This window comes from Lontra canadensis, unplaced genomic scaffold (genome assembly GCF_010015895.1).
Source record: "Lontra canadensis isolate GAN:19392208 unplaced genomic scaffold, GSC_riverotter_1.0 scaffold65, whole genome shotgun sequence".
Lineage (NCBI taxonomy): Eukaryota > Metazoa > Chordata > Mammalia > Carnivora > Mustelidae > Lontra > Lontra canadensis.
In genome coordinates, this window is record NW_022631059.1 from 1,315,094 (window position 1) to 1,327,749 (window position 12,656).

General features: G+C 64.0%; 1 protein-coding gene across 1 annotated transcript; it reads left to right on the forward strand.

Annotated features, from left to right (window-relative positions):
• The first annotated feature begins 2,194 nt into the window (after positions 1 to 2,194).
• GATA5 (GATA binding protein 5) lies at positions 2,195 to 12,056 on the forward strand. Its single transcript, XM_032878846.1, has 7 exons — positions 2,195 to 2,324; positions 2,499 to 3,063; positions 4,273 to 4,448; positions 10,424 to 10,549; positions 10,942 to 11,029; positions 11,326 to 11,450; positions 11,793 to 12,056. The coding sequence occupies exons 2-7, from the start codon at positions 2,520 to 2,522 to the stop codon at positions 11,946 to 11,948; spliced, it is 1,215 nt and encodes a 404-aa protein (XP_032734737.1). The 5' UTR covers positions 2,195 to 2,324; positions 2,499 to 2,519; the 3' UTR covers positions 11,949 to 12,056.
• The last annotated feature ends 600 nt before the right edge of the window (positions 12,057 to 12,656 follow it).

The window sequence follows — 12,656 nt, forward strand, 5'->3', positions numbered from 1 at the left end:
GGGTTCAGAGGCCGCTCCTGCCCTCCCCCCCACATATTCTGCTGGGAGAAGAGTCTCAGCCTTTTAATTGTAAAACTAATGCACGTCCATTTGGGAGATTTGGGAATACAGAAAAAACCACCAGAGATCACCTCCTGTGCAAAATTTTGCAAGCTTCGTTTGTTTTAATTACCTGGTTTAATTATTAGCTGGGTGACCTTGGGCACGTGAGCTAACCTCTCTGGGACTTGGGAATGATAATAACGTCATCTACATCCCAAGACTAACGGGAGGATTAAGAGGAGACCTCAGAGGACAAAGCTGATTCCCCCGCTGATGCCGGACTCAGACCAGACCTGACTGCAGTCTATTTATACAAGCCCCGCCCCCATGCCCCCCATCCAGGGGGTGGGGTGAGGTCTCCCTCCTCGCCTCTCTCTTCACCCCCAGTGGCGCTGGAGGGCAGCTTCTGTTTCAGGTCCACTATCTCAGTAAGCGCTCTGAGGGCAGGAGGAGTAGGGGTTCAGCCCACTTCGGGGTCCTCTAGTGCTGCAAAGTTCCCCTGGTACACAGTCTCTAGGACCCGGAGTAGTACGGGGACACTTCTTGGGGGGCCCACTTTGAAAGAAAGAAAGATCCACTGGCGAAGTCTGGAGGGGGAGAGGGGTGGGGTTAGGAGGGGCCCCTCCGTTCAGACCCCAGAAGGTTTCGTGGGGAGAGCAGGCGTCACAGGAGTCCCTCCCGGCAGGTGGATGGGGGTCCTGCGGGCAGGCAGGAGAGCATGGGGGAGGGGCTGTATCGAAGGCTACCTGCTCCCCTTCCCCCTGGCACCCCAGCAAGGCTTGTGGAGAGTCCAGGGCCTGCCCTGGAAACTTCTGTGGGGTCTCCAACCCGGGTGTGTGCGGGGGGCCTTTCCAGCCAGGCTTCCAAAACAGTCCTTCCTGGGGCAGCCCAGCCACCTTCGCCCTGGATGCCTCCACATGCACCCCTAACTCCTGGCTGCTATCAGCTGGGAGAGTGCAGAAGAGGGGCGCGCAGGGACCCCTGCACCCTCCCCAGGCCCACAGCCCCTGGGGTCTCACCCACCAGGGAGGGGCTAAGGACCCGTCCCTTAGAACATTGGCAGCCCCAGCACCCCAGCCAAGCCCTGCCCAGCCAGCGCCACCCCACATCCGCTGTAGCGGTCCCCTCAGAGGGCTGGGGGACTGTGGAGGCCCCAGAGAGGCCCCCTCTGCCCCAGGGCTACCACCACGGGGTCCACCCAGGGAATGCCAGGGGGCACCTCCATGACCTTGAGGCCCCCCCCACCCATCCCACATTTCTGGCTCCTGGAGGATGTCTTCCTGCGGCCCCACTGCGCGCCACCGCCAGGGCCCAGCGAAAGGTCCCACCAAGGGGCAGAGGCGAGAAGCGCGGCTGGGGCCTGGGGCAAAGGGACTGCAGCCAAGAATCCAGGTCGCGCCTGCCAACCCGGAGCCCCCGACCCCAAGCCCCCGACCCCCGACCCCCACCCCCACGCTGGGATCGCGCCCGAAGTTGCCCTGCTTGGTCAGAAACGTTGGAACCGTGGGACTCCCGCAGCACTTCGCGCACGGGGTGGCCCTCGTGAACCCGGGTGGAGCCCAAGGACACCGAGCTGAGCGTCCCCGTGGGAGCCGGATCCTGGCGCTGGGCCCCGGATCCAGCGGCACAACGACGGAGCGCCACCACCGCATGTGCCGCAGCGCGGCGGATCGGCTCTCGGGCTCGTCCGCAGGAACCCAACACGACACGGGGCCCGCCTCGGTGGGAGCCGCGGGCGAGGAGGGAGGCGTGCGCATCCGCGAGTCCCCCGAACAAATTTAGGGACGTTTCCGCGTCCCAGCTAGCCCGGGGCCCGACGGAGCACAGGCCGGCTCCTCCCTCCCGCTGGAGCCGGGGCCGGCTGCCGGGTGCCTGGCGCCCCGCGCCCCAGTCCCGACCCCTTTCCCGCTGAGCCCCGCGAGCCGGGCCTGCTCGGGTCACGTGGCGCCGCGGCCGCAGCCCCAGCGCTGACCCCGCGGGAGGGGAGTGGAGGGAGGGGAGGGGAGGGGAGGGGCGCCGGGGCGGGCGGGGCGGCGCGGAGGCGCGGCGGGGCGCCCGGGATTCCCTAAGGAGCCGCGCGGCCCGGGGTTCCCAGTCTCCAGCCCGCTCGTCGCCGGCCCGCAGAGACCGCCGCGCCCTCCGCGGGAGAACCCCGGTCCCGCCCGGCGCCCGCTCCCAGCGCGGCGGGGCCCCCGCGCCCAGGCCCCGCGGACGCGCGGCCGCTCCCTCTGGGCACCCGCCGCGCCCACCCCGGGAAGCTCCGAGGCCCGGCCGTGGAGGAGGTGAGCTCAGCGGGGCGGCTGCGCCAGGGCTGTCCAGCCGACCGCTCGGGGCCACCGGCGCTCCGCCGTTCTGACCCCACGGCGGGCTGGGGAGGGGGCAGCGCGGCACGAGCTCGGACGCCGGCCGGGGTGCACAGCGGCCGCGAACTCGACGCCCGTCCCTCTTCCCTGCAGGTCAAGGCCACGGCGGGGAAGATGTACCAGAGCCTGGCGCTGGCCCCGAGCCCCGGCCAGGCCGCCTACGCCGACTCCGGCGCCTTTCTGCACGCGCCAGGTGCCGGCTCCCCGGTGTTCGTGCCGCCCGCGCGTGTCCCCTCCATGCTGCCCTACCTGCCGGCGTGTGAGCCGGGCCCGCAGGCCCCGGGGCTGGCCGCGCACCCCGGATGGGCGCAGGCGGCGGCCGCAGACTCATCAGCCTTCGGCCCCGGCAGCCCGCACCCACCGGCCGCTCAGCCGCCCGGAGCCACCGCCTTCCCCTTCCCGCACAGCCCCCCGGGGCCCGGCGGCGGTGGCAGCGCAGCGACCCGGGACGGTGGCGCCTACCAGGGCCCACTGCTGGCGCGTGATCAGTACCCCACCCCGCTCGGGCGGCCAGTGAGCGCCTCTTACCCGACTGCCTACCCGGCCTACGTGAGCACAGAGGTGGCCCGGTCCTGGACCCCGGGACCCTTCGAAGGCAGCGTCCTGCACGGCCTCCAGAGCCGCCCCGCTGGCCTCCCCAGCCGCAGAGCCTCCTTCGGTGAGTGTGAGACTGGGGTACTGGTCCCCCAGGGGTGCAAGCGCGCACCCAATGAATGCTTCCCTGTGGGGCCCAGAACTGCGGGGACATGTACACCCAGGCAGACGGTGATCTCCGCCACACTCTAGCGCTCCTTGAGCCGAAAAACACGGGTCCTGAACTCTGACACCTTCCTAACGAAGTGTTTCTACCTTTCATTCACCTGAGCTCCCCATTCCGGATCGTGCCAATTTAAAGCCTACCTCCTAGATGCTCTTAGGAAAAGTTTTGGAAGTGATTTTTATAAAACTCAAAATCCCAGTTTATGTAAGTAAGCTGCCACGTCCATCTCTGGTCTAGAATGTTTACATATTCTAATTTGAGACCCGGTTTCAATTGCTCCCCTGGGGTATAAATTTGGATAATCGGATTCCGTGCCTGGAAAGGTGCCTGGAAAGCGGAGATTTGCCCCACCTGGTTTGTGAGTCTCCGACTCTGTGAACCCAGTCTCACCCCTGCAGCCACCCAGTCTCACCCCTGCAGCCGAACACGGAGGGCCCTGCTGACCCGCATTTGCTGCCCAAGGGACCAGGTCCTGCTTCGAGGCTGGAGGAGGCCTCACTGGCCCACTCTCCTTTGTGGGCCTTTGGCCCTCACTGGCTTCTCCACCCAGGAAGCAGGTCCCCTCCCCCGGAGCCCAGGGTGTCCCCACAATGACTGATCCCCACCCCATCCCCACAGAGTGCCTGGCCCAGTGCCCCTGCCGTCCCCCTTCCCCCGCGTGGGTCCCTGGTGGTGACAGGGTTGCCCCCACCATGAAGCTGACAGTGAAGGGCCCCCAGCCCCAGTGGGATGTCCCCGTGCCCTCAGCGTCACCACCACGGCCCCTTGTGAATGTTGCTGAGAACAAGGCCGTTCCTGCCTCCTTTGGGGATGGAAATTACACCCCAGTTCCAGGGGGGGGCTCCCCTGCTGTGCACCCTGAGGTTTGATTTATTAACCTTCTCCCCCCACCCCCCACCCCTGCCCTGCCCTTCTGAAGGCAAACCCAGCAGTTCTTTTTAATCTGGCACAAATTTTATTGTATGTAAAGTTAAGAGTTAAAATCGGATACAATCAATTTTGAAATACAATAAACTCGGGGTGCACACCAGACAAGGAAACGCAGCTGCGGACCCGCGGGCTCAGGGGAGGCCAGAGCCCCGGCCCACGAGCTGCCCGTCCCCGCAGTGTCGGACTTCTTGGAAGAGCTCCCCGGCGAGGGTCGCGAGTGCGTCAACTGCGGGGCCCTGTCCACACCGCTGTGGCGTCGTGATGGCACTGGTCACTACTTGTGCAATGCCTGTGGCCTCTACCACAAGATGAACGGCGTCAACCGGCCGCTGGTTCGCCCGCAGAAGCGCCTGGTGAGTGCGCAGCCAGGCCCGAGAGTCCCTGCAGTCCCTGCAAGCCGCACCGGGTGTGGGGCCGGGAAGGGCAGGAACAGGGCAGCCTGGTTTCCCGCGGGCATGGGCGGGTGGCCCTGGGACTGTACTGGGGAGCCGGGAGGCCCAGGACCCACGGCAGGACCTGCCCTGCGGCTCCACCCACAGGGACAGAGGGGCACAACCCGGGTCCCAAGTGGCCTGCGGGGCTCCGCCCTGGGGCTCCCACGGTGGCAGGGGCACAAGGTGACTGGGGCTGGGGGCTGGTGGGGAAGGTGCTGCTTGGCTGGAGGCAGCTGAAATTCTGTACAGGGGGGCGTTTTGGGGCCCTGCCTCTTGGGGAGCACTTTCTACCCTGTACCAGGTGGTTGGGGCTGAGACCGGGTTATAGTTGTTCAAGGCGCAGAACTTGTTTTCACTTTTGTTTTCTTCCGGCGTGTGGCAGGGTGCAGAGTGGGGGACTGGGAGCTTGACTTTTGCCCCCAGCAGGGCAGAGTCGCCGGAAGCTGTGTAAGGGTTTAAAGTTACTATATCGCACACCGTCCCACAGGCAAACTCGGATGTTCACGGACTCTGTTAAGAGCAAGGGCCTGCTTTGTTTGCAAGCTGTTGAGAGCCGCTCTGGGGTCTGAGGTCTGGGCAGGGCTGTGTCTGGGGGTTCCTCCCCTTCTGGTCTCATGCTGGTATGAACCCATGAACCCTTTCAGGGCCAGTCAGCTGGTTCTGGCCGGTTCTGGTGCCTGGGACCAGTGGGAATGAGGGGGCTGGTCCCCCGACCCCCGGGTCTGCATGGTCCTCAGGAGCCCGACTTTACTGAAAAGGCAACTCCTGGGCCACGGGAGCCCCCCACCCTTCCAGGCCCCTGACCAGGCAGGCGGGAAGCAGGACTGACTCAGGCTGTCTGGGGGAAACCACCATTTTTCTCCCCTGATCTAGCCTGGCGTTTGGGGCTCCCCCAACTACCCTCCACCGCACTGTGCCTTCTGGGGTAACTCAGAATGCATGTCGCCCCCTCACTTTTATCCCTGCCCCCGTGGTCATTCCCCCTGACCCGCTATGGGCCACAGCAGCTTGGCATCTGATGTCGCCCTCGCTGAGAGGGAAACTGAGGCTGAAAGCATAAGTGTCCTGGGGGACTGCAGCCCCAGCCCAGCCCCTCCCTGCTCCATCCACTCTCTCCCAGGGGGACACACTGGTAAATAGGAAAAGGTGTGGGGCCTCCCTGCCTTTGCCCCCCACCTCTCACAGGGCTCTCCTCCCTGCTGAAGGTCCTGGCCTGGGGGTGAGATAGCGTTGAGGTAGTTACCTTTGTAACTGCTGGGTGATGACCCCTGGGGCTCAGAGACCCTCAGAGAGCCCCGGGCTCCAGCCAAGACTGCCTGCCTCCTGCTCCCATGCACAATCCGCTCCCCAGGAGCCTGCTGGCCCTGTCCTGGGTCTCCTGGCCCAGCCCCTTCCACACACACACACTGTCCCCGTGCTGTGTAGTAAAGATCAAATGAGGCAGGGCACTTGGGCCTCGGCCCGCTCAGGGGACTGGCTGAGGACATGGCCTCTGGCCTGGTGAGGTCTCTGCCTGCTAGTCTGGGGACACGGAGAATGTAGCTTTAAGATACTTCCTGGGAGAGCTCCTTCATGCTGCCGATCTCCCCAAGACCGCAGGCCTCGGAGGGTAGACAGCCCGGTGGCCCTGTGTCCCTGTCCAGGCAGATCTAAGTGCAGAACATACCTGGGAAGTGTTTGCCAAGTGGGACTGGGGGCCATGGGGTTGTTCACGGAGCTGTCCTACTCCTGTCTGTCCTCGAGCTGCCCGAATGGGTTTCCTCTGGCTTGTTTCTGGGTTCCTGCCTGGCAGTCAGGGAGGGCTGCCCTGCCGCTTCCCGCGGCCGGTCCCAGCGGGGCCAGGCTCACGCGGAAACTCGGAGGTTCTCAGAGAGTCCTGGGACCAGAGCCTGGCCCACAGGGCTCCCTTCCATGGGGGACTGGCCAGTGGCCCCAGACTTGCCCCCACCAGTGCCTCACTCTCCCTCACGTGTGGCCAGAACTGATGCCCAGGGAGACAATTGTCCCAACCTCCTTTTCAATGACTAAAACAGTTCTAGAAGGCCGTCAGTAACAAGCGAGCGTCCCCCTCCCAGCAGGAGCTCATATCCCTTCTGCCCTCTGCGTCCCACATGTATCCTCGGTGCAGGCGGAAACTCTTGACCCAAGGCTTTTGTCGGTGTGGACGAGTGGGTAGTTGAGGTGGCTCTGCAGACCGCTGCATGCCCGCTTGCATGGCCAAGTGCTCTAGAGCCCCTGGCACCCCTCCCCCCGCACGCCAGAGCCCTGCAGCCAAGGCCAGGGGACGGCTGACGCCAGCTCCGGGAAGTGGCCAGTGCCGCACGGGGCCCGGCAGCCTTCGCCCAGCGAATCCAGGCCTTGATGAGGACCCTGGGTTTTCCTTCCTGCGTGGCCCGCCTCACAGCTCTCGTCCCTGGCTCGGTTCGCCCTTGAACAGCAGGGGACACGCGTTACCAGGTAATGTGTCCACCATGCGCTCTTTTCCAAGAGCGTGGGAGGACCCCCTCCAAATTGGGCCATTTTCTGCGAGCCGAGGTGCTTACTACTCCCTACCACCCCGCTTCAGTCTCGCCTCACCCCTGCAAGCTGCACAGCCAGCCCCCTGCTCCTCGCCCTCCGCAGGCCCCGCCCCTGGCTCCACACTGCCCAGTGCCCCCAGTTCTTCCGTTGAATCTGGCGGGGCCAGGGCCTGGAGCTTGGGGCAGCTCTCGGGTGCAGCGAGCAGGCTTTGAAGTTTAACTTCTTTTGAAAAGAACAGGCCAAAAAAAAAAAGACGATATTCAGCCAGAGGAGGCCTGGCAGCAAGGGGCCCTGAGAGCGGCCAGGCCCAGCTGCTTGTCCGGGCAGCGAACGAGGACGGGCGGAGACAGGAGGGACGGCGGCGGGGACGTGTCGGGGACGTGTGCTCAAAGGAGGGAGGAGGTTCTGTCCACCCAGCGCCTCCCGCCTCCGTGTCCCTTGTGGACCGCGCGACCCGATGACAGGAGAGGAAATAGAAAGAAGCAAACACTTTGAAATTTTTTTCCATTGTCTTAATTTTAATTTATGTTCACTAAAAAATAATTCACTCCTCACCCGGGTTTCCGCCGTCTCCCTCGCACTCCCAGGGTGCAGAGCGACGTCGTGAGCCGCTGGGGCTGCTGCGTGCACACCCGCCGCCTGCACACCTGTGTCTCAGGGCCCCCGTGGCTCTCCTTCTTCTGAGACGTGCGGGACATTTGTGGGAGGGACACGCGAGCCTGAGTGTGTGTGCTCGCGAGTGCCACTGAAAAGTAGCCCTGGTGTTCAAGGCTCGGCGTGAGCACGTCCGTGCCAGCCAGCGTGTGTGTAGGAAGGTGACGAGGGGCTGACGGGGTGCGGTTTCTCCGGAAGGCGGGCTGGCAGGGAGCAAAGCCTGGTGAGAGTGCCTGAGGGTCCCAGCAGGATGGGGAGAGCGGAGACGCAGCAGAAGGGGGGACCCCGCCGGATTCAAATACCGGACCCTCGGGTATGGGGATCTCAGACAAACCGCAACTAGGATTTTAGAGGAAGTAGGTCCCAAATACTGCATGGGGGCAAACTTGGACTTGCCGCTTGTCCAAAGTTCACATGGAGCTGGGCAGCCTTGGGCCTGGGGCCTGGGGCCTGGGGCAGGTCCCAGGGCCTTCTCCCACTGTAGGAAGGAGGATGGCCTGTGGGCGGCAGGGACCCCGCCTCATGAGGGCCGGGGGGATTGGCTGTGTGCATAGTTCCTGGCACCTGGAGACAGATGGGAGAGAGCGACAGGGCAGGGAGGGGGAGAGGACAGGGAGAGAACACCCAGATCATCTCCAGTGAAAGCTGCTTCTTTCTAGGCAAGGTCAGGCTGGGGACCCTGGTCAACCCCGGGTCCGGAACTCCCTCCTGCCTGTGGGCACATGTGCTGCCTGGCGGAGGCTGCAGCGACCATTTCCCTTATGGTCCTGCTGGGGCCTGAGCTGGGCGCCAGCTTTGTCCACACTAGCTCCTGCGTGAGTCCCAGCCCCAGGTGCTCCCGGGGAGACAGCCGGGGATCCCTGGGAGGCGAGACACCAGGGAGGTTTCCCCAGTCAGGGCCACAGGTTTGGCCCAGTGCTCATCTAGAGTCTCCAAGGCCTCGTCCCTTTCTTCCCTTTTGGCCTTTTTGTCCCAGAGCCTGGCTGGAACCTGGAGGCCAAGCCTTCCGATAAACAGCTAGAGTTCTCCGGAGCCCATGGCGGCTGCCCACAGCTGGAAGGGGAGGGGAGGGGAGGGCAAGGAGGCATTTTCATGTCTTGACTTTTCTTGGTTATGGCTGGGCAGAGGGCTTGAGACGGGCTCCTGCTCTCCCTCCTGGCCATCCCTGGGGGCAGGCCTGTGCCCCCGACCAGCTGACCACAGCCTGGGGAAGGGGGTGGGCAGGAGCTGGTTGGGGGTGCCGGCCACACTCAGCCACTACAGAAGGAAGGATCCTAGAGACTGTTGGAAGAGAGGGAGGCTGAGCCTGGCCCCCTGTCCGCCACTCCTAACCCAGGGCACGTTCCTTTTGTGGCTGCGTTTGGCCCCCTTACCTTTGATTGACCCCCAGCTCCATCCTGGAGAACCCCAAGAAGAGGAAATACATCGTTGGGACGATTTGGATAAAAGGTTCTCATGGGCTTCTGTGCTGGTGCCCCCGGGTGCCACTGAAACATCGGGTCAGATGTGGCCCAGTCTGACCCCGGTGTCGTGGGGAAGATGGGTCAGAGACCCCGTGTCCCACCGCTGTGGTCTGGGTGAGGGGGCCAAGGACCTGGACTGGGGCCTCGGTGCAAGTTTCGGGACGGTTGGGCAGGTTCAGACACCTGAGGGCCGAGACGGGGGATGAGAACAAGACAGTGGTGCTCCCCGAAGATGAAACCCGGGGTCTGGGCAGGTTGGATCTGCCAGCAGGCTGTGCTGAGGGGTACAGGGAAGGGCTTCAGTCTGAGGTCCGAGGTGCCTCTGGGGCAGGGAGAGGTGGCTGGCACCCCATCCTGGAGGTCCCAGAGGGCAGGTGACCCAACCCATCCAACAGAGAGGCAGGCTGGGCTCTGGCTGCTCATGGAATCCTGAGCAGGCAGGAGAGCCCCTGTGTCAGGCCCACCCCAGCTGGCCAGCTTGGCAGAGCCCCGTCCCAAGCTTTTTTAGGTCCAGACTGCTAAGCCCTGAATGAGCCACTCTCTTAGAGTCCCTGGAGCTGGTGGCGTCTGGGCCTTGCCAGGCCCCCAAGTGCAGAGAGGTTTGAGGTCTCTGGCCCAATGAGACCTGCAGAATTGGGGGTCAGTGCTGCAGGGATATGTGGGAAGGAGGGAGGCCTTTGGAATGTCAGGGCCTCAGGAAAGTTCTGGATGGGGATGATCACGAGGGAGGTGTGGGGGCCCAGCCTGCTGCCTTCAGCTTGCCGCCAGCTGGAGAGAGCTTGCGCTGAGCACGCGCTCTAGATCCTGTCTTGGGAGGCGGGTGCCCTGCCTGCTTAGCCTGGGGCCTGAGCTCCAGGGGGGACCTTGTGGCCTGGGGGTGGGGGTTCTGCTCCATCCCAGCAGCCTGGGGTGAAGCCGCGTTGGCCGTGAAAAAGAGAGAGCACCAGAAAGCAATCGCCTTTTTGTGTTGTGTTCTTCATGGGGTCCTGACCCCAGGACTGCTGGGTCTGTTCTCACCCTTTTTTACTGGGGGGGAACTGAGGCCCAGAGTGGTGAAGTGACCTGTCCTACAGTTTGAGGTGCAGGGAGTCAAAGCTCCAAGGAATGCAGGCCCCTGTGGGGGCCGACCTGATGACCTTGGCACCCCGAAGCCTCCTTTCCCGGTCCCACATGGTCCCAGACTGGCTGCGGGTCCGTCCTGAGTGCCGCTGGTAGAGCCCAGGGCCCCCGCTCACATGGGCCTCCCCCCGTCCACAGTCCTCATCCCGCCGCGCGGGCCTCTGCTGCACCAACTGCCACACGACCACGACGACGCTGTGGCGGCGCAACGCGGATGGGGAGCCGGTGTGCAACGCCTGCGGCCTCTACATGAAGCTGCATGGGGTGAGCGGGGGGCGCAGGGGGCACGGCTGCTGCTGTGGGGGCGGGGGAGGCAGGGAGGGGTGGGGCGTGCTTCCCACGTGGCCACCACCCACTGCCTGCGCCTCTGCCTTTACTGTCTGCCCCCCCCGGGGGTGGGGGGCTAGGCCCCTGGTGTGGTGTCTGCACCCCTACAGCTCTGGGGGGTTCGGGCCTGGACCAGCTCCTGCCCCCCTGCCTGGAGGAAGGGGCCACGCCAGGGCCAGCTGCGCCCCAGATGGGGCTCTGAGGACCCACTCGGCTCCCTGAGTGGCTCCGCAGGCTGACACGAGGGCCTGTGGCCGTGCGAGGGGCCTGGGGATGGGCAGGGACGGGACTAGCCGAGGCCCCTGCCCACCCCTGCCCGCCCCTGCCAGGTGCCGCGGCCCCTGGCTATGAAGAAGGAAAGTATCCAGACGCGGAAGCGGAAACCCAAGAGCGTTGCGAAGACCAAGAGCTCCTCGGGTGCGTGGGGCGGGGCCTGGCGGGTCGCGGGAGGGAGCCCAGCCCCCCGCCTCGCCCCGTTAGTCACTGCAAGCGTCTCAGTCTCCCCCGTTAGACAGTTACATGTTGGGCTCAAGCACTGTCCTCCCAAAGTGCAGATACGCCGACTCTGCCCTGGTCGCGACTGGCCTGGGGGCAGTGGTGTGGGCCCACCCAGCTGGGGCCGGAGGCAAGCTGAGGATGCCACACCCAGGCCCTCTCATTAACTGGCCCGGGCAGCTCGGTCTGGCAGCTTCTGTAAACGCCCCACCTTCCAGGATGCCCAGCGAACAGCACAGCCTCGCCACCCTCCGTCCCGGACCCTGAGAGCCCAGCAGCTGCTTTGAAACCCAAACCTAGCCTGGCGTCCCCTTCATGTCCTGGGTCCAACGTCACCTCCCAGGTAAGGCAGCTGGGGTAGAGTGGGATGCCCAGAGCTGGCTCCCGGCTACTCCTCAAGGAACCCCAACTCCCTGACCAGGTCAGACCCCATCTCAGCCCTCATGGTCTCTCCCAGGAGTGCAGGGCTGGGCACACAGGTGGTCACTGGTACCAGCAGCTGACCTGCGGCAGACTCCAGGCTTCGAGCCGCACATGTCATCCTGCCCATCGCAAGGAGGCCCCGACACTATCCCTTCAGAGGCCCCTTAAGGCAAATGACCCGGTTGTGAGGGCTCCTTTCCCAAGTGAGGCCAGCTGGCCATTCCTGTTCCTGCACTCCCATAATCCCCTGCTCTCCCTCCAGGCCTCCAGCCAGGCGGACGACCCCCTGGCCCCCAGCCACTTGGAGTTCAAATTCGAGCCCGAGGACTTTGCCTTCCCTTCCGCAGCCGTGGGCCCCCAGGCTGGCCTCAGCGGGGCCCTGCACCAGGAGGCCTGGTGTGCGCTGGCCTTGGCCTAGGTCCCCGGGCACCCAACAGACCCATCTCACTGCCCGTTGGGGTCCAGCACAGCGGAGAGATCTCACCGGGCCCACCCACCAGAAGAGACAAGCCAGTGGGACCTTGAGGCGCTGGGCATCCCTCGTCATGGTGAGGGGAAGGCCTCTGTACAGACAGGAGTCGGGCCTCAGAGCAGGAGAAAGGCTGAAAAGAAGGGCCTGAGCCCCCACCGCAGATAGCAGGGGACTCTCCCAAATGCTGTGCCAGGTCTGGCCCGGCCACTCCAGCCAAGGCTGACCTGGGGCGCCCATTGCCAACTTGAGTTCTCTTGTCAACATTTGCTATCACCATGTTTACACGTTACAGAAGTTGGGGAAAACCCCAATCTCCTACTATGAATCCAGGATCACAAATGAAATGCTGAGGTCAGGCCCACAGTGTGAATGAAGGGAGCGGCTGGACATGACACCTCCTCGAGCCTCAGGATCTGTCCCTTTCTCTCATCTGATGGATAGAGCTACGGCACGGAGAACTTCCCCTCCTATGAGTGAAGGACTGCCAGGGACAGATGTCTAGGTCGTGCACTGTACCAGGATGCCACCGCAAGGACAAGCCACTCACGCTATAGTCATCATCTACTTGTGTATTTATTTGGATGGTTTTCCCAAAGGGGGCAGTAAGGGTCCTCATGCTGACTGAATCTGTGTGTCGTGACCATTTCTGACAGG

What these genes read in the sequence shown, in the direction of transcription:
- GATA5 (XM_032878846.1), top strand. Translation starts at nt 2,520, where the DNA reads ATGTACCAGAGCCTGGCGCTGGCCCCGAGCCCCGGCCAGGCCGCCTAC. An exon ending in TTCGCCCGCAGAAGCGCCTG is followed by an intron (nt 4,449 to 10,423) that starts GTGAGTGCGCAG and finishes CCCCGTCCACAG; the next exon opens with TCCTCATCCCGCCGCGCGGG. An exon ending in TCTACATGAAGCTGCATGGG is followed by an intron (nt 10,550 to 10,941) that starts GTGAGCGGGGGG and finishes CGCCCCTGCCAG; the next exon opens with GTGCCGCGGCCCCTGGCTAT.